Source organism: Somniosus microcephalus, chromosome 24 (genome assembly GCF_052327205.1).
Source record: "Somniosus microcephalus isolate GS21.2 chromosome 24, FLI_Smic_1.0, whole genome shotgun sequence".
Classification (NCBI taxonomy): domain Eukaryota; kingdom Metazoa; phylum Chordata; class Chondrichthyes; order Squaliformes; family Somniosidae; genus Somniosus; species Somniosus microcephalus.
In genome coordinates, this window is record NC_141010.1 from 13,294,777 (window position 1) to 13,315,781 (window position 21,005).

Below are 21,005 nucleotides of genomic sequence, written 5' to 3' on the forward strand. Positions count from 1 at the left end.
GATTAAGTGGAATAACAACAGCGCAAGTATGTCACTCCAAGGGCAATATATTTAAATCAGGAACTATTATTCATACTCCATTCTTTTATTATGCTAATGAGCAACAATTAAGAGTTGTTGAAAAGGTAAGTATCTTGTTGCAACAACTGTTTTAAACATGAGCGATTATTTAGTGTATGAGAAAAGTACAAGAAAGAAGATGAATGGCAGCACAGGACTCTCTTTCCACTTGACTGTCATGTAATCAGTGTTAAATAATAAATAGTGATTGTAAAGTTCAGGTTAAAGTAAATAAGCCTGAAACGCGTAGAAAGCAATAAAAATGTCAGGCATAACAGTTAAACCCAGTCCAATGACTGAGGCAAGCATTAGTTTGAAAGAGCAACCATTTCCCTTATACATATAAGGATTTCAAAGTATATTCACTATTAAAGAAAGAATTTGCATTTCATGGCACCCTGTCACGTCCAAAAGCACTCCTGCGCCTCCCGGCTCCACATTCAGGCAAGTGTATTTTCAAATCTTACCTCGTCGGTTGCAGGCCTAACAGGCGGTGCCTTTAAGGCCTCATGTTCGGCCGCATGTAGGCCTGGTTTTCCTGAGCGCGGTCGTCGCCGGGGTGAACCAGTCTTGCAGTGGGGGCCTCAGACAGGCGACGGACCGCTTACTTGCATCCGCAAAGGGCCCATCGCTTGTTTCAGGCGGGGGCACGGCACGGCAATTTTTGGGCCTTTATGGCAGGGGCACAATTTCGGCTAGTAATGAGCGTCGGCTTTCTGCCCGCCGCACACACTGTGCACGCCGCTGGTCTCCATATTACAAAAAGGATGTGGAAGCACTGGAGAAAGTGCAAAAAAGATTTATACAGATGATGCCAGAAATGAGTGGGTACAATTATCAGGAAGGATTGAACAGGCTGGGGCGCTTTTCTCTAGAAAAGAGAAGGCTGAGGGGTGACCTGATAGAGGTCTTTAAAATTACAAAGGGGATTGATAGGGTAGACACAGAGAAGATGTTTCCACTTGTGGGGGAGACCCGAACTAAGGGACCTTAAATATAAGATAGTCACTCATAAATCCAATAAGGAATTTAGGAGAAACTTCTTTACTCAGAGTGGTCGTCATCATACGTGTCTTCATACTGTTCCCTTTGGGGAACTGTATGAAGTGGTGGAAGGATTTCTGGCCGCGATTAACGCTCCTTCTGTGACCGTAACCATCTTCGTACCAGCCATTAGGGTGGTTAGTCCTATGGCAGGAGGGTTTTACGGGCTCCCACAACCCATATGAGGGGAGGGGGGCACCCACACCCACGGACGCAAGTATCCCACTGGATGTCAACCCAGAATTTAGAGCCGGAGCTCCGACTCCACTTGCCGGGACTGTCTGGAGCGGGGTTCGAAACCCTACGCCATCTGGCCCAGCGGCGGGGATGCTACTGCTACACCAAAGGCCCACTCCACTCAGAGTGGTGAAAATGTGGAACTCGCTACCACAAGGAGTAGTTGAGGTGAATAGTATAGATGCATTTAAGGGGAAGCTAGACAAGTATATAACGGAGAAAGGAACAGAAAGATATGTTGATAGGGTGAGATGAAATAAATAGAGTGCGAGATAGTCACTAATAAATCCAATAGGGAATTCAGGGGAAACATCTTTACACAGCGAGTCGTGAGAATATAGAACCTGCTGAGCCATTCAGGGGAATTCCCCAAATTTTACTCTAAATACATAGATACGTTTTTTTAAAATGTCTCCCTGCCTGTGTTACTATTTGTAACTTAAGGCGGGGGCACTTGATATTAGAATTCCTTACCTTGCCAATAGAAGCTGCCAGGTGCTCCCATTAGTATTTCTCCTGCCTAAAATGAAAAGAATTAAGCTCTTACAAGGTGTTGAGCACTGCAGCATGTGGGTAGCACAGACAACTGCTGATAACTGAAGGCCTGTAAATCTTCCACCTTGGCCCTTGCTGCTCTATTCTGCCAACATGAGTGAGGCGCATAAAATAATATTAGCTCACTCACCGCACACTCTGGGTTGCCCCAGCTTTCTCTGAAGCTCAGAGCACAGTGGCGCACCCCTCATGCCCTTATGGGTGGCATCGCATATGTTGCTGTGCAAAGTTCACAGGTGCCTCCAGTTCCGGAGGATGACAGAGAGCCCACTTTGGGTATAATCTGGCCACCCACACATTTATTGCCCTGTACTGTCATGAGCGGGCGGACCTGGGCTCAAGTTGGTTCCAATGCACATCATGATGCCATGACATGCATTGTATTCTGGGATGATGTATTGGCTTCAGTGGAGGCAGTGCCATGTTTCACCACCTTACGGTGGGTTTTGATGGAGTTTGTGCAGGGAATCAAGAACTGAACCTGTATCGAAGTTTTACTGCTGAGCTACATCACCATAGCGATAAATTCAGCAGGTAGATTGTAGTATAATAGGGGCATAAGTAACAGTACCTGTGTTCTTGCCTTGTCAATGCAGGGCACTACAGTAACACTACCCACAAGTAGCTACTTAAATGGTTTGTTAATGTGATGTTTTTTTCTGCCCTAACTTTCTCCTCTTCCCTCCTGACTCATGCTAGGGTCACTGACAGCCCTCTAGTGTCTTGGCCAAGTGTTTGTTCTTCATATTAAAAGCTATTCAACATGAAGGTCGTCGCAGATGAGCCTGTCCTGACAACTCCCGGCATTTGTCGTGGTTTCTCTCAAAGATGGAGCTGGGGTGTCCCAGCATCCTTCGCAATTAGCGAACCTCTTCTATTAAGTCTGTAGGCCGAATAGTTTTAGAGGACGTTCACTTCATTATGAATGCTGGGTTATCCCTCCTCCTTGAGGTCTCATTAAGTGAAAACTACAAACAACGCACAGCGTGGGAATTGTAACCCTCAGGCAGGAGAATGAGCTATCCTGCGTGAGAACCCGCTGTTAGCCTGGTATCTCAGTGCACTGGTTCATTACAACTCTTCCCACTGGGTGATTCTCCCAAACCGGCGGCCTCTACCACCTAGAAGGACAAGGGCAGCAGGCGCACGGGAACACCGCCACCTCCAAGTTCCCCTCCAAGTCGCACACACCATCCTGAATTGGAAATATATCGGCCATCCCTTCATCACCGCTGGGTCAAAATCCTGGAACTCCCTCCCTAACAGCACTGTGGGGGCACCTTCACCACACGGACTGCAGCGTTTCAAGAAGGCGGCTCACCACCACCTTCTCGAGGGCAATTAGGGATGGGCAATAAATGCCGGCCTTGCCAGCAACATCCACATCCCATGAATGAATAAAAAGTAAAATTAACTGGTGATGGACCTTTTCAGTTTTGCCTACCTACAAAAATAATAATCAAAATATTCCAAAATTATCTATGAATGCTTTACGCCTCTCATACAATTCATTTATTTCTGTTCTTCCAATTAAAATCTTTAATTTGTTTTATTGTACTCCCCCCTCCCCTTAGATCGCCTCGGAGTTCCCTGCATTCTCTAGCCACGAGGCCTGGGTGGGTGCCCTTTGTCCTGCTCCCAGGTTTTAACAAATACTGTTTTACAAACAATAATCAGAGTGTCTATTGGCACCATTGTGTCAGCCAATGAGTTGGAGGTGGGATGGTTTACTCAGCAAACAGCGTCTATTTAAACAGTGCACTACAGCAAACAGTCTATAGAGTCTATTTAAAAAGAGTCTCTATGAGCTACAGCAAACAGAACTCATGACCGAAAATACAGCACTGTCTCCCGATAAAAGCAGAACTATTTATCTCCAGCAAAATGTGGTGAGTGGGTGATAGTTACATAATACAAATGATGTGCGTAAAATCAATCCCAGTCACTTACAGCAGTGTGGGCTCCAGGCGTGATTGATGGGGGGAATTACCCAAACATCTCCATTCTGGCCGGGAATAGTGGTGTCACTACATGCAGCCAACAATAATGAGAAGGCACACCAGTATGTTTAGGAGTGACCCAGCCTTTGATTTCCCCTCGCCATAGACTATAAATGACAGTGAGTGATATTATTGTATGAACGCACAGTACATTTGCATCAAATTCCTTTCTCCGCTATTTTAATGCAGGTGTTGGCTTGTTTAATAAACCGATTAGTGCTTCTGTTCAAATAGTGGAGGGAGGGATTGTTATGAACATGTTAAATATTCCTACAATAATGCCACTCAGGTTCATTTCCAAACTTATTTGTGTCGAACCTACAGAAACAAAAATATTGCAAGAACAGAAATTATTATATCAATGAAGGGTGGATAAATACAGCGTTGGCGTATTACCTCTGTGATTTCACTGCTCCATCCTGCTTCGCAAAAACGCTGGTCTGGAACTGAGAAATAAAGACCATTGTGATTAATCATTTAGCACACAGGGCGCAATTCCAGATCACAAAGCTTTTGTTGTTCGATTGTCCTGCCGCATTTTAAACAATTCCTGACTCCTCCCCAGAGGTTCCTGAGAGGAGAGACACAAGCAGATGCTGAAGGTGTAAACTGTGGCCATTATGGCCAGATATTTCGGGTGCTGCCTCCGGCCCCAGAAGCTTTAGATGCTCACAAGCCTTCAATTATTCCATTTTGATACAAAATATACCAGCAAGTTAAGCAACAAGTTAGGCTATAGTCTGTTAGCAACTCTGTCTCCTTATGATCTTCACTGGTTTCCCAGCACTGGGAAATCAGCATTTTAACATAAGAAGGTAAGAATTAGGAGCAGGAGTAGGCCGTACGGCCCCTCGCGCCTTCTCCGCAGTTCAATAAGATCATGGCTGATCTTCAACCTCAACTCCACTTTCCCGCCCGATCCCCATATCCCTTGATTCCACTGGAGTCCAAAAATCTATCGATCTCAGGCCTTGAATATACTCAAAGACTGAGGTAGAGAATTCCAAAGATTCACAACTCTCTGAGTGAAGAACTTTCTCCTCATCTCAGTCTTTTCTTTTCAAAGGACTCATGGAGTTTGCAGCTGTAGGCCCTGTCCCCCGCCTCTTATCGTGGGCCTCTGCTATCTGACTTCCAACTGCCCACCTCTACCCTGCCCTCCTTCTCCCCCTGTTCCCCACTCCATTACCTCAGGAGGCTGCCCACTCTTTAACCATCACTGCCCTTCCAACCTGGCTGTTATTTTTATTTTGAATTCCTGGCCCTCATTTTTCACTCCCATTTGTGTTGCTCTTTTTCTCGATTGCCTTTCCACCATCTACAAAGCACAAGTCAGGAGTGTGATGGAATACTCTCCACAGGAGCCGGGATGAGTGCAGCTCCAACAACACTCAAGAAGCTCCAGGACAAAACAGCCCGCTTGATTGACACCTCATCCACCACCTTAAACATTCACACCCTCCACCACCGGCGTACCGTGGCTGCAGTGTGTACCATCTACAAGAGCAGGAGATTCTGTGAGTAAAGAGAGTGGGAGATTCTGCGAGTAAACAGAGTGGGAGATTCTGTGAGTAAACAGAGCGGGAGATTCCGTGAGTAAACAGAGCGGGAGATTCTGTGAGTAAACAGAGCGGGAGATTCTGTGAGTAAACAGAGCGGGAGATTCTGTGAGTAAACAGAGCGGGAGATTCTGTGAGTAAAGAGAGTGGGAGATTCTGCGAGTAAACAGAGCGGGAGATTCTGTGTAAACACAGCGGGAGATTCTGTGAGTAAACAGAGCGGGAGATTCTGTGAGTAAACAGAGCGGGAGATTCTGCGAGTAAACAGAGTGGGAGATTCTGTGAGTAAACAGAGCGGGAGATTCTGCGAGTAAACAGAGCGGGAGATTCTGCGAGTAAACAGAGTGGGAGATTCTGTGAGTAAACAGAGCGGGAGATTCTGTGAGTAAACAGAGCGGGAGATTCTGTGAGTAAACAGAGCGGGAGATTCTGTGAGTAAACAGAGCGGGAGATTCTGTGAGTAAACAGAGCGGGAGATTCTGTGAGTAAACAGAGCGGGAGATTCTGCGAGTAAACAGAGCGGGAGATTCTGTGAGTAAACAGAGCGGGAGATTCTGCGAGTAAACAGGGCGGGAGATTCTGTGAGTAAACAGAGCGGGAGATTCTGCGAGTAAACAGAGCGGGAGATTCTGTGAGGAAACAGAGCGGGAGATTCTGTGAGTAAACAGAGCGGGAGATTCTGTGAGTAAACAGAGCGGGAGATTCTGCGAGTAAACAGAGCGGGAGATTCTGTGAGTAAACAGAGCGGGAGATTCTGCGAGTAAACAGAGCGGGAGATTCTGTGAGTAAACAGAGCGGGAGATTCTGTGAGTAAACAGAGTGGGAGATTCTGCGAGTAAACAGAGCGGGAGATTCTGCGAGTAAACAGAGTGGGAGATTCTGTGAGTAAACAGAGCGGGAGATTCTGTGAGTAAACAGAGCGGGAGATTCTGTGAGTAAACAGAGTGGGAGATTCTGCGAGTAAACAGAGCGGGAGATTCTGCGAGTAAACAGAGCGGGAGATTCTGTGAGTAAACAGAGCGGGAGATTCTGTGAGTAAACAGAGCGGGAGATTCGCTGTGTAAACAGAGCGGGAGATTCTGTGTAAACAGAGCGGGAGATTCGCTGAGTAAACAGAGCGAGAGATTCTGTGTAAACAGAGCAGGAGATTCCGCGGGTAAACAGAGCGGGAGATTCTGCGAGTAAACAGAGCGGGAGATTCTGTGAGTAAACAGAGTGGGAGATTCTGTGAGTAAACAGAGCGGGAGATTCGCTGTGTAAACAGAGCGGGAGATTCTGTGTAAACAGAGCGGGAGATTCGCTGAGTAAACAGAGCGGGAGATTCTGTGAGTAAACAGAGTGGGAGATTCTGTGTAAACAGAGCAGGAGATTCTGCGAGTAAACAGAGCGGGAGATTCTGTGAGTAAACAGAGCGGGAGATTCTGTGAGTAAACAGAGCGGGAGATTCTGCGAGTAAACAGAGCGGGAGATTCTGTGAGTAAACAGGGGGAGAGATTCTGTGAGTAAACAGAGCGGGAGATTCTGTGAGTAAACGGGGGGGAGATTCTGTGAGTAAACAGAGCGGGAGATTCTGCGAGTAAACAGAGCGGGAGATTCTGTGAGTAAACAGGGGGGGAGATTCTGTGAGTAAACAGGGGGGGAGATTCTGTGAGTAAACAGAGCGGGAGATTCTGTGAGTAAACAGAGCGGGAGATTCTGTGAGTAAACAGAGCAGGAGATTCTGTGAGTAAACAGAGCGGGAGATTCTGTGAGTAAACAGAGCGGGAGATTCTGTGAGTAAACAGAGCGGGAGATTCTGTGAGTAAACAGAGCGGGAGATTCGCTGTGTAAACAGAGCGGGAGATTCTGTGAGTAAACAGAGCGGGAGATTCTGCGAGTAAACAGAGCGGGAGATTCTGCGAGTAAACAGAGTGGGAGATTCTGTGAGTAAACAGAGCGGGAGATTCTGTGAGTAAACAGAGCGGGAGATTCTGTGAGTAAACAGAGCGGGAGATTCTGTGAGTAAACAGAGTGGGAGATTCTGTGTAAACAGAGCGGGAGATTCTGTGAGTAAACAGAGCGGGAGATTCTGTGAGTAAACAGAGCGGGAGATTCTGTGAGTAAACAGAGCGGGAGATTCTGTGAGTAAACAGAGCGGGAGATTCTGCGAGTAAACAGAGCGGGAGATTCTGTGAGTAAACAGAGCGGGAGATTCTGTGAGTAAACAGAGTGGGAGATTCTGTGTAAACAGAGCGGGAGATTCTGTGAGTAAACAGAGCAGGAGATTCTGCGAGTAAACAGAGCGGGAGATTCTGTGAGTAAACAGAGCGGGAGATTCTGAGAGTAAACAGAGCGGGAGATTCTGCGAGTAAACAGAGCGGGAGATTCTGTGAGTAAACAGAGCGGGAGATTCTGTGAGTAAACAGAGCGGGAGATTCTGTGAGTAAACAGCGGGAGATTCTGTGAGTAAACAGAGCGGGAGATTCTGTGTAAACAGAGCGGGAGATTCTGTGAGTAAACAGGGGGGGAGATTCTGTGAGTAAACAGAGCGGGAGATTCTGCGAGTAAACAGAGCGGGAGATTCTGTGAGTAAACAGGGGGGGAGATTCTGTGAGTAAATAGAGCGGGAGATTCTGTGAGTAAACAGAGCGGAAGATTCTGCGAGTAAACAGAGCGGGAGATTCTGTGAGTAAACAGAGCGGGAGATTCTGCGAGTAAACAGGGCGGGAGATTCTGTGAGTAAACAGAGCGGGAGATTCTGTGAGTAAACAGAGCGGGAGATTCTGTGAGTAAACAGAGCGGGAGATTCTGCGAGTAAACAGAGCGGGAGATTCTGTGAGTAAACAGAGCGGGAGATTCTGTGAGTAAACAGAGCAGGAGATTCTGCGAGTAAACAGAGCGGGAGATTCTGTGAGTAAACAGAGCGGGAGATTCTGAGAGTAAACAGAGCGGGAGATTCTGCGAGTAAACAGAGCGGGAGATTCTGTGAGTAAACAGAGCGGGAGATTCTGTGAGTAAACAGAGCGGGAGATTCTGTGAGTAAACAGCGGGAGATTCTGTGAGTAAACAGAGCGGGAGATTCTGTGTAAACAGAGCGGGAGATTCTGTGAGTAAACAGAGCGGGAGATTCTGTGAGTAAACAGAGCGGGAGATTCGCTGAGTAAACAGAGCGGGAGATTCTGTGTAAACAGAGCGGGAGATTCTGTGAGTGAACAGAGCGGGAGATTCTGTGTAAACAGGGCGGGAGATTCTGTGAGTAAACAGAGCGGGAGATTCTGCGAGTAAACAGAGCGGGAGATTCTGTGAGTAAACAGAGCGGGAGATTCTGTGAGTAAACAGAGCGGGAGATTCTGCGAGTAAACAGAGCGGGAGATTCTGTGAGTAAACAGAGCGGGAGATTCTGTGAGTAAACAGAGCGGGAGATTCTGTGAGTAAACAGAGCGGGAGATTCTGTGAGTAAACAGAGCGGGAGATTCTGTGAGTAAACAGAGCGGGAGATTCGCTGAGTAAACAGAGCGGGAGATTCTGTGTAAACAGAGCGGGAGATTCGCTGAGTAAACAGAGCGGGAGATTCTGTGTAAACAGAGCGGGAGATTCGCTGAGTAAACAGAGCGGGAGATTCTGTGTAAACAGAGCGGGAGATTCGCTGTGTAAACAGAGCGGGAGATTCTGTGTAAACAGAGCGGGAGATTCGCTGAGTAAACAGAGCGGGAGATTCTGTGAGTAAACAGAGTGGGAGATTCTGTGTAAACAGAGCAGGAGATTCTGCGAGTAAACAGAGCGGGAGATTCTGTGAGTAAACAGAGCGGGAGATTCTGTGAGTAAACAGAGCGGGAGATTCTGCGAGTAAACAGAGCGGGAGATTCTGTGAGTAAACAGGGGGAGAGATTCTGTGAGTAAACAGAGCGGGAGATTCTGTGAGTAAACGGGGGGGAGATTCTGTGAGTAAACAGAGCGGGAGATTCTGCGAGTAAACAGAGCGGGAGATTCTGTGAGTAAACAGGGGGGGAGATTCTGTGAGTAAACAGGGGGGGAGATTCTGTGAGTAAACAGAGCGGGAGATTCTGTGAGTAAACAGAGCGGGAGATTCTGTGAGTAAACAGAGCAGGAGATTCTGTGAGTAAACAGAGCGGGAGATTCTGTGAGTAAACAGAGCGGGAGATTCTGTGAGTAAACAGAGCGGGAGATTCTGTGAGTAAACAGAGCGGGAGATTCGCTGTGTAAACAGAGCGGGAGATTCTGTGAGTAAACAGAGCGGGAGATTCTGCGAGTAAACAGAGCGGGAGATTCTGCGAGTAAACAGAGTGGGAGATTCTGTGAGTAAACAGAGCGGGAGATTCTGTGAGTAAACAGAGCGGGAGATTCTGTGAGTAAACAGAGCGGGAGATTCTGTGAGTAAACAGAGTGGGAGATTCTGTGTAAACAGAGTGGGAGATTCTGTGAGTAAACAGAGCGGGAGATTCTGTGAGTAAACAGAGCGGGAGATTCTGTGAGTAAACAGAGCGGGAGATTCTGTGAGTAAACAGAGCGGGAGATTCTGCGAGTAAACAGAGCGGGAGATTCTGTGAGTAAACAGAGCGGGAGATTCTGTGAGTAAACAGAGCGGGAGATTCGCTGTGTAAACAGAGCAGGAGATTCTGTGTAAACAGAGCGGGAGATTCTGTGAGTAAACAGAGTGGGAGATTCTGTGTAAACAGAGCGGGAGATTCTGTGAGTAAACAGAGCAGGAGATTCTGCGAGTAAACAGAGCGGGAGATTCTGTGAGTAAACAGAGCGGGAGATTCTGAGAGTAAACAGAGCGGGAGATTCTGCGAGTAAACAGAGCGGGAGATTCTGTGAGTAAACAGAGCGGGAGATTCTGTGAGTAAACAGAGCGGGAGATTCTGTGAGTAAACAGCGGGAGATTCTGTGAGTAAACAGAGCGGGAGATTCTGTGTAAACAGAGCGGGAGATTCTGTGAGTAAACAGGGGGGGAGATTCTGTGAGTAAACAGAGCGGGAGATTCTGCGAGTAAACAGAGCGGGAGATTCTGTGAGTAAACAGGGGGGGAGATTCTGTGAGTAAATAGAGCGGGAGATTCTGTGAGTAAACAGAGCGGAAGATTCTGCGAGTAAACAGAGCGGGAGATTCTGTGAGTAAACAGAGCGGGAGATTCTGCGAGTAAACAGGGCGGGAGATTCTGTGAGTAAACAGAGCGGGAGATTCTGTGAGTAAACAGAGCGGGAGATTCTGTGAGTAAACAGAGCGGGAGATTCTGCGAGTAAACAGAGCGGGAGATTCTGTGAGTAAACAGAGCGGGAGATTCTGTGAGTAAACAGAGCAGGAGATTCTGCGAGTAAACAGAGCGGGAGATTCTGTGAGTAAACAGAGCAGGAGATTCTGTGAGTAAACAGAGCGGGAGATTCTGTGAGTAAACAGAGCGGGAGATTCTGTGAGTAAACAGAGCGGGAGATTCTGTGAGTAAACAGAGCGGGAGATTCGCTGTGTAAACAGAGCGGGAGATTCTGTGAGTAAACAGAGCGGGAGATTCTGCGAGTAAACAGAGCGGGATATTCTGCGAGTAAACAGAGTGGGAGATTCTGTGAGTAAACAGAGCGGGAGATTCTGTGAGTAAACAGAGCGGGAGATTCTGTGAGTAAACAGAGCGGGAGATTCTGTGAGTAAACAGAGTGGGAGATTCTGTGTAAACAGAGCGGGAGATTCTGTGAGTAAACAGAGCGGGAGATTCTGTGAGTAAACAGAGCGGGAGATTCTGTGAGTAAACAGAGCGGGAGATTCTGTGAGTAAACAGAGCGGGAGATTCTGCGAGTAAACAGAGCGGGAGATTCTGTGAGTAAACAGAGCGGGAGATTCTGTGAGTAAACAGAGCGGGAGATTCGCTGTGTAAACAGAGCAGGAGATTCTGTGTAAACAGAGCGGGAGATTCTGTGAGTAAACAGAGTGGGAGATTCTGTGTAAACAGAGCGGGAGATTCTGTGAGTAAACAGAGCAGGAGATTCTGCGAGTAAACAGAGCGGGAGATTCTGTGAGTAAACAGAGCGGGAGATTCTGAGAGTAAACAGAGCGGGAGATTCTGCGAGTAAACAGAGCGGGAGATTCTGTGAGTAAACAGAGCGGGAGATTCTGTGAGTAAACAGAGCGGGAGATTCTGTGAGTAAACAGCGGGAGATTCTGTGAGTAAACAGAGCGGGAGATTCTGTGTAAACAGAGCGGGAGATTCTGTGAGTAAACAGGGGGGGAGATTCTGTGAGTAAACAGAGCGGGAGATTCTGCGAGTAAACAGAGCGGGAGATTCTGTGAGTAAACAGGGGGGGAGATTCTGTGAGTAAATAGAGCGGGAGATTCTGCAAGTAAACAGAGCGGGAGATTCTGTGAGTAAACAGAGCGGGAGATTCTGTGAGTAAACAGAGCGGGAGATTCTGTGAGTAAACAGCGGGAGATTCTGTGAGTAAACAGAGCGGGAGATTCTGTGTAAACAGAGCGGGAGATTCTGTGAGTAAACAGAGCGGGAGATTCTGTGAGTAAACAGAGCGGGAGATTCGCTGAGTAAACAGAGCGGGAGATTCTGTGTAAACAGAGCGGGAGATTCTGTGAGTGAACAGAGCGGGAGATTCTGTGTAAACAGGGCGGGAGATTCTGTGAGTAAACAGAGCGGGAGATTCTGCGAGTAAACAGAGCGGGAGATTCTGTGAGTAAACAGAGCGGGAGATTCTGTGAGTAAACAGAGCGGGAGATTCTGCGAGTAAACAGAGCGGGAGATTCTGTGAGTAAACAGAGCGGGAGATTCTGTGAGTAAACAGAGCGGGAGATTCTGTGAGTAAACAGAGCGGGAGATTCTGTGAGTAAACAGAGCGGGAGATTCTGTGAGTAAACAGAGCGGGAGATTCGCTGAGTAAACAGAGCGGGAGATTCTGTGTAAACAGAGCGGGAGATTCGCTGAGTAAACAGAGCGGGAGATTCTGTGTAAACAGAGCGGGAGATTCGCTGAGTAAACAGAGCGGGAGATTCTGTGTAAACAGAGCGGGAGATTCGCTGTGTAAACAGAGCGGGAGATTCTGTGTAAACAGAGCGGGAGATTCGCTGAGTAAACAGAGCGGGAGATTCTGTGAGTAAACAGAGTGGGAGATTCTGTGTAAACAGAGCAGGAGATTCTGCGAGTAAACAGAGCGGGAGATTCTGTGAGTAAACAGAGCGGGAGATTCTGTGAGTAAACAGAGCGGGAGATTCTGCGAGTAAACAGAGCGGGAGATTCTGTGAGTAAACAGGGGGAGAGATTCTGTGAGTAAACAGAGCGGGAGATTCTGTGAGTAAACGGGGGGGAGATTCTGTGAGTAAACAGAGCGGGAGATTCTGCGAGTAAACAGAGCGGGAGATTCTGTGAGTAAACAGGGGGGGAGATTCTGTGAGTAAACAGGGGGGGAGATTCTGTGAGTAAACAGAGCGGGAGATTCTGTGAGTAAACAGAGCGGGAGATTCTGTGAGTAAACAGAGCAGGAGATTCTGTGAGTAAACAGAGCGGGAGATTCTGTGAGTAAACAGAGCGGGAGATTCTGTGAGTAAACAGAGCGGGAGATTCTGTGAGTAAACAGAGCGGGAGATTAGCTGTGTAAACAGAGCGGGAGATTCTGTGAGTAAACAGAGCGGGAGATTCTGCGAGTAAACAGAGCGGGAGATTCTGCGAGTAAACAGAGTGGGAGATTCTGTGAGTAAACAGAGCGGGAGATTCTGTGAGTAAACAGAGCGGGAGATTCTGTGAGTAAACAGAGCGGGAGATTCTGTGAGTAAACAGAGTGGGAGATTCTGTGTAAACAGAGCGGGAGATTCTGTGAGTAAACAGAGCGGGAGATTCTGTGAGTAAACAGAGCGGGAGATTCTGTGAGTAAACAGAGCGGGAGATTCTGTGAGTAAACAGAGCGGGAGATTCTGCGAGTAAACAGAGCGGGAGATTCTGTGAGTAAACAGAGCGGGAGATTCTGTGAGTAAACAGAGCGGGAGATTCGCTGTGTAAACAGAGCAGGAGATTCTGTGTAAACAGAGCGGGAGATTCTGTGAGTAAACAGAGTGGGAGATTCTGTGTAAACAGAGCGGGAGATTCTGTGAGTAAACAGAGCAGGAGATTCTGCGAGTAAACAGAGCGGGAGATTCTGTGAGTAAACAGAGCGGGAGATTCTGAGAGTAAACAGAGCGGGAGATTCTGCGAGTAAACAGAGCGGGAGATTCTGTGAGTAAACAGAGCGGGAGATTCTGTGAGTAAACAGAACGGGAGATTCTGTGAGTAAACAGCGGGAGATTCTGTGAGTAAACAGAGCGGGAGATTCTGTGTAAACAGAGCGGGAGATTCTGTGAGTAAACAGGGGGGGAGATTCTGTGAGTAAACAGAGCGGGAGATTCTGCGAGTAAACAGAGCGGGAGATTCTGTGAGTAAACAGGGGGGGAGATTCTGTGAGTAAATAGAGCGGGAGATTCTGTGAGTAAACAGAGCGGAAGATTCTGCGAGTAAACAGAGCGGGAGATTCTGTGAGTAAACAGAGCGGGAGATTCTGCGAGTAAACAGGGCGGGAGATTCTGTGAGTAAACAGAGCGGGAGATTCTGTGAGTAAACAGAGCGGGAGATTCTGTGAGTAAACAGAGCGGGAGATTCTGCGAGTAAACAGAGCGGGAGATTCTGTGAGTAAACAGAGCGGGAGATTCTGTGAGTAAACAGAGCAGGAGATTCTGCGAGTAAACAGAGCGGGAGATTCTGTGAGTAAACAGAGCGGGAGATTCTGAGAGTAAACAGAGCGGGAGATTCTGCGAGTAAACAGAGCGGGAGATTCTGTGAGTAAACAGAGCGGGAGATTCTGTGAGTAAACAGAGCGGGAGATTCTGTGAGTAAACAGCGGGAGATTCTGTGAGTAAACAGAGCGGGAGATTCTGTGTAAACAGAGCGGGAGATTCTGTGAGTAAACAGAGCGGGAGATTCTGTGAGTAAACAGAGCGGGAGATTCGCTGAGTAAACAGAGCGGGAGATTCTGTGTAAACAGAGCGGGAGATTCTGTGAGTGAACAGAGCGGGAGATTCTGTGTAAACAGGGCGGGAGATTCTGTGAGTAAACAGAGCGGGAGATTCTGCGAGTAAACAGAGCGGGAGATTCTGTGAGTAAACAGAGCGGGAGATTCTGTGAGTAAACAGAGCGGGAGATTCTGCGAGTAAACAGAGCGGGAGATTCTGTGAGTAAACAGAGCGGGAGATTCTGTGAGTAAACAGAGCGGGAGATTCTGTGAGTAAACAGAGCGGGAGATTCTGTGAGTAAACAGAGCGGGAGATTCTGTGAGTAAACAGAGCGGGAGATTCGCTGAGTAAACAGAGCGGGAGATTCTGTGTAAACAGAGCGGGAGATTCGCTGAGTAAACAGAGCGGGAGATTCTGTGTAAACAGAGCGGGAGATTCGCTGAGTAAACAGAGCGGGAGATTCTGTGTAAACAGAGCGGGAGATTCGCTGTGTAAACAGAGCGGGAGATTCTGTGTAAACAGAGCGGGAGATTCGCTGAGTAAACAGAGCGGGAGGTTCTGTGAGTAAACAGAGCAGGAGATTCTGTGAGTAAACAGATCGGGAGATTCTGTGTAAACAGAGCGGGAGATTCTGTGAGTAAACAGAGTGGGAGATTCTGTGTAAACAGAGCGGGAGATTCTGCGAGTAAACAGAGCGGGAGATTCTGCGAGTAAACAGAGCGGGAGATTCTGCGAGTAAACAGAGCGGGAGATTCTGCGAGTAAACAGAGCGGGAGATTCTGCGAGTAAACAGAGCGGGAGATTCTGCGAGTAAACAGAGTGGGAGATTCTGCGAGTAAACAGAACGGGAGATTCTGTGAGTAAACAGAGCGGGAGATTCTGTGAGTAAACAGAGCAGGAGATTCTGTGAGTAAACAGAGCGGGAGATTCTGTGAGTAAACAGAGCGGGAGATTCTGTGTGTAAACAGAGCGGGAGATTCTGTGAGTAAACAGAGCGGGAGATTCGCTGAGTAAACAGAGCGGGAGATTCTGTGTAAACAGAGCGGGAGATTCTGTAAGTGAACAAAGCGGGAGATTCTGTGTAAACAGGGCGGGAGATTCTGTGAGTAAACAGGGCGGGAGATTCTGTGAGTAAACAGAGCTGGAGATTCTGTGAGTAAACAGGGCGGGAGATTCTGTGAGTAAACAGGGCGGGAGATTCTGTGAGTAAACAGGGCGGGAGATTCTGTGAGTAAACGGAGCGAGAGATTCGCTGAGTAAACAGAGTGGGAGATTCTGTGAGTAAACAGGGCGGGAGATTCTGTGAGTAAACAGAGCGGGAGATTCTGTGAGTAAACAGAGCGGGAGATTCGCTGTGTAAACAGAGCGGGAGATTCTGTGAGTAAACAGAGCGGGAGATTCTGTGAGTAAACAGAGCGGGAGATTCTGTGAGTAAACAGAGCGGGAGATTCTGTGAGTAAACAGAGCGGGAGATTCGCTGAGTAAACAGAGCGGGAGATTCGCTGAGTAAACAGAGCATGAGATTTGCTGTGTAAACAGAGCGGGAGATTCTGTGAGTAAACTGAGCGGGAGATTCTGTGAGTAAAAAAGAGAGCGCGAGAGCGGGAGATCGGGCCGGAGATAAAAGGGCGTGATTGAGCCGACCAGCGGGACTACGAGAGAGCGAGCCCGGAGCAGCGCCAACCGAGCTGGGAGGGTAAGAAGTAGAAAGATTCCAAGTGTGATGTCACAGGAAAGCAGGAAAGCGATTGGGTGGGCAATATTTCTCTCTTTTTCTTGGGCATTGGTTTAAATTAAAAGCCGGGATTAAAAACTAAGGGGGTGATTTTCATTCAGAAGTCGGAAAGGAGGCGGGACTACAACTTTCGGGTTTGTAGTCCCGCCTCCATCGAGATGAGGCCAATCCACGCAATTTTAACTTGATTGACCTTGTTGAGCCCGCCCAGTGGGCTCAGCAGGCCAATTAAGGGCCACCCGGCAACAGGTGACGTCACAGACTGAAATTTCATCTGTCAAGACGTTTTGACAGATGAAATATCAGTATTTCACAGCTGTTTGAAGCTGTCAAACACTGACAGTCTGACTTCTAACCTGAGTCCTTCTACACAGACTTAGTTAGAAATCTCACCGGCACAGAAAGCTGCAGGCTGTCACTTTTGACAGATCGCAGCCATTCTGCTTTCTGTGCCGCTTAGATGATGGACTCCCGAAACCTAGCGGAAGGAAGGCTGTAAAGGTAAGTACAGGTAATTTAAACTTCTTTACACACTTTAGACACACCAAACACACTGGCCTAGAAATTCAGTTTGGGCCCGCCAGCTGGTTTGCGCCCAAAAGTTAGCGCTGAGCGCGGAGCCAGTTGCGCCCGTCAGATATTCGGTTTTTGCGCCCCAAGTTGGAACCGGGCGCTATTCCAGGGTGTGCCCGCCCCCGCTTGGGGCACTGAAACTGAATTTCAGCGCTGTAGGCGCCACTGCGCCACCCGATGCGGTGCGGCAGGCTGCGGTACTGGAGGCCTCCTCCTTCTCTTAAGGTGGAGGTGCCTGCAACGGGGAGATCGCTGCTGGATTGTGCCGGCAAATAAGCCCGGCACCACGGAGAAGTGCCGGGCTCGCGGAAAGCAGCCGGCAATGCCGCGGGGGGGGTGGTGGAGGAGGCCGGCGAAGGAGGTGCGGGCAGGCGGCCGCCGAAAAAGCGGCCGGCCGCACCTTCACCTTTATGCGCCCCACTAAGGCTGCAGTAAGGCCCTGGTCTCCGGATGTAAGTAGCGGCCGCCACGGAGGAGGCGGCGGCAACTGAATATGGGATTCGGGCCGGCATCGGGGCGGAACCGGGGCACTGCGCACACCGATGACGTCATCGGTGCCGGCGCAGCGCTACCGGCTACCGCCGCCATTACCGCAGCGCTGAATATCAGCGCGAACTCCTCTATTGGCGCAAAAGCCCTCTTTGGGCGAAAACTGGGCGCAAAGCCAACCGAATTTCTAGGCCACTTAGCTTTGCACTCATGCACCCATCACTCACCTGAACACCGACATCTCGACCCCTCCAAGTCCTTCAACCCGACGGCCCGCCTCCTCTAACTTGGCGTGGTTTGGAGCCGTCGGGAATCCCACAGTTCAAGCTTTAAAATAGGGATTAGGCTAAAAACTGCCTGTTAACTACCTGTTAACAGGCAGTTAATTGTCACTAATCCGTTCCCGCCTTGGGTCGGCGGGTCCCAGTGCGGGGCGGGTACCCGCCTCCTTTGAAACGTACATGGAGGCGGGTTGGGGGCGGGATGGTATCGGGACCCCCGAATTCGGGACTTTAACCCCCCGCACGCCTCCAAGCCCGACTCCACGGCTCAATGAAAATCGACCCCAACGTTCAAAACTTAAGCACTTAATTAATTAAATACATTAGAGATAGCAGGGCAGGCGATGTGTTACTGCTGCAACATGTGGGAGCTGGTGGACACCATTGAAGTCCACGGCGACCACATTTGCAATAAGTGTTGGTTGCTCGAGGAACTTCGGCTCCGTGTTGCTGAGCTGGAGTCTGAGCTTCAAACACTGCGACACATCAGGGAGGGGGAGAGTTACCTGGATGCTGTGTTCCAGGAGGCAGTCACACCCCTTAGATTAATTCATTCAAATTTGGTCTGTGGTCAGGGACAGCTGGGTGTGACTACAAGAGAGGCAGGCATGGGGAACCAGGAGGTAGTGCTGGAGGAGCCTCAGCCCTTGCTCTTGTCCAACAGTTATGAGGTTCTTACTCTCTGTGTGGACGAGAGCAGGGACTGCAGTGAGGATGAGCAAACTGACCACAGCACCGTGGTACAGGGAGCCATTCAAGTGGGGGGAGCAAAAAGAAATGTGGTAGTGGTAGGGGACAGTATAGTTAGGGGGATAGACACTGTTCTCTGCAGCCAAGAGCGTGAGTCCCGAAGGCTGTGTTGCCTGCCCGGTGCCAGGGTAAAGGACATCCCTGGGCTGGAGAGGAACTTAGAGTGGGAGGGGAAAGATCCAATTGTAGGTCCATGTAGGTATCAATGCCATAGGTAGGACAAAGAAAGAGGTTCTGCTGAGGGAGTATGAGCAGCTCGGGGCTAAATTAAAAAGCAGAACCACAAAGGTAATAATCTCTGGATTACTACCTGAGTCACGTGCAAATTGGCATAGGGTAAATAAGATCAGAGGGATGAACGAGTGGCTCAAAGATTGGTGTGAGAAATGGGTTTCAGTTCTTGGGGCACTGGCACCAGTACTGGGGTAAGAGGGAGCTGTTCCGTCAGATGGGCTTCATTTGAACCAGGCTGGGACCAGTGTCCTGGCGAATCGAATAAATAGGGCTGTAGATAGGGCTTTAAACTAAATAGTGGGGGAGGGGGATCCGCTCAGCGGAAATTAAAAAAGTCAAAGAAAAATGAGAAGGCAAAATGCAGTGTAGCGATAGGGGTAATGATAACCAGAGTGTGACAGGAAGGGACAGAGCGTATACACATAAGAGTGCATCAGAAAGAGGGGTCAGAGTAGGGAAAAATAGTAAAAAGACAAAATTAAAAGCTCTATATCTGAATGCATGCAGCATTCATAACAAGATAGATGAGTTGACAGCACAAATAGAAATAAATGGGTATGATCTGATAGCTGGGAACTGAATAATCAGGGGTATTTGCAATTCTGTCAGGATAGGCAGAAAGGAAAAGGAGGTGGTGTAGCTCTGTTAATAAGGGATGAGATCAGTGCAGTAGTGAGATATGATATTGGCCTAGAAGATCAAGACGTAGAATCAGTTTGGGTGGAGATAAGAAATAATAAGGGTAAGAAGTCACTGGTGGGAGTGGTCTACAGGCCCCCAAACAGTAGGACAGAGAATAAATCAAGAAAGGTATGGCTATAATCATGGGAGATTTAAATCTTCATATTGATTGGACAAAGCAAATTGGCAAAGGTAGACTTGAGGAAGAGTTCTTAGAGTGTATGCAGGATAGTTTCTTGGAACAATACGTTGTGGAACCAACCAGAGAGCAGATTATTTTAGATCTGGTAATGTGTAATGAGGCTGGATTAATTAATGATCTCAAAGTGAAGGATCCTCTTGGGAAGAGTGATCATAACATGGTAGAATTTCAAATTCAGTTTGAGGGTGAGAAAGCTAGGTCTCAAACTAGTGTCCTGAACTTAAATAAAGGTAATTACAAAGGTATGAAGGCAGACTTGGTTAAAGTGGACTGGGAAAATATATTGCAGGGTAATACTGTAGAAAAGCAGTGGCAAACATTTAAGGAGATATTTCATAACTTTTAGCAAAGATATATTCCAGTGAGAAAGGAAGACTCTAAGAGAAGGATAAACCATCCATGGCTAACTAAGGAAGTAAAGGATGGTATCAAATTGAAAACAAAGGCATAAAATGTTGCGAACAATAGTGGAAGGCCAGAGGATTGGGAAAAAAATTTTAAACCAGCAAAGGATGACTAAAAAAAGATAAAGAGAGAGAAGATAGCTTATGAGGGTAAGCTAGCAAGAAAAATAAAAACAGACAGTAAGAGCTTCTACAGGTATATAAAAAGGAAGAGCGTAGCTAAAGTAAACGTTGATCCCCTAGAGGATGAGTCTGGGGAATTAATAATGGGAAACAAGGAAATGGCAGAGACTTTGAACACATATTTTGCATCGGTCTTCAGGGTAGAAGACACTAAAATAAAAGCATCCCAATAATGGATAATCAAGGGGCTATTGGGGTGGGGAGTGGGACTTAAAACAATCACTATCACTAGAGAAAAAGTACTAGGCAAACTAATGGGTCTAAAGGTGGACAAGTCCCCTGGACCCGATGGCCTGCATCCTAGGGTCTTAAAAGAGGTGACTGCAGAGATAGTGGATGTATTGGTTGTAATCTACCAAAATTCCATGGATTCTGGAGAGGTCCCAGTGGACTGGAAAACTGCAAATGTGACGCCCTTATTTAAGAAAGGAGGGAGACAGAAAGCAGGCAACTATAGACCAGTTAGCCTAACATCTGTCATTGGGAAAAGGCTGGAGTCCATCGTTAAAGAAGTGGTAGCAGGACATTTAGAAAATCACAATATAGTCAAGCAGAGTCAGCATAGTTTTATGAAAGGGAAATCATGTTTGACAAATTTGCTGGAGTTCTTTGAGGATGTAACAAGCAGGGTGAATAAAGGGGTGCCAATAGATGTCATGTATTTGGATTTCCAGAAGGCATTCGATGAGGTGCCACATAAAAGGTTACTGCACAAGATAAGAGCTCACGGGGTTGGGGGTAATATATTAGCATTGATAGAGGATTGGCTAACTAACAGAAAACAGAGAGTCGGGATAAATGGGTCATTTTCAGGTTGACAAACTATAACTAGTGGGGTGCCACAGGGATCAGTGCTGGGGCCTCAACTATTTACAATGTATATTAATATCTTGGATGAAGGGACTGAGTATAATGTAACCAAATTTGCTGATGATACAAAGATAGGTGGAAAAGCAAATTGTGTGGAGGGCACAAAGAATCTCCAAAGGGATATAGATAGGCTAAGTGAGTGGGCAAAAATCTGACAGATGGAGTATAATGTGGGAAA

General features: G+C 47.8%; 1 protein-coding gene across 1 annotated transcript in view; it reads right to left on the reverse strand.

The window, feature by feature from the left end:
* The window catches only part of LOC147101075 (integrin alpha-8-like), a 135,281-nt gene that overhangs the window by 85,599 nt on the left and 28,677 nt on the right, over nucleotides 1-21,005 (reverse strand). Inside the window, exons 5-6 of the mRNA XM_085966230.1 lie at nucleotides 4,293-4,342; nucleotides 1,816-1,861 (exon numbers count right to left, since the gene is read on the reverse strand). Coding sequence (XP_085822356.1) covers nucleotides 1,816-1,861; nucleotides 4,293-4,342 — 96 coding nt within the window. The remainder of the gene's footprint in view (nucleotides 1-1,815; nucleotides 1,862-4,292; nucleotides 4,343-21,005) is intronic.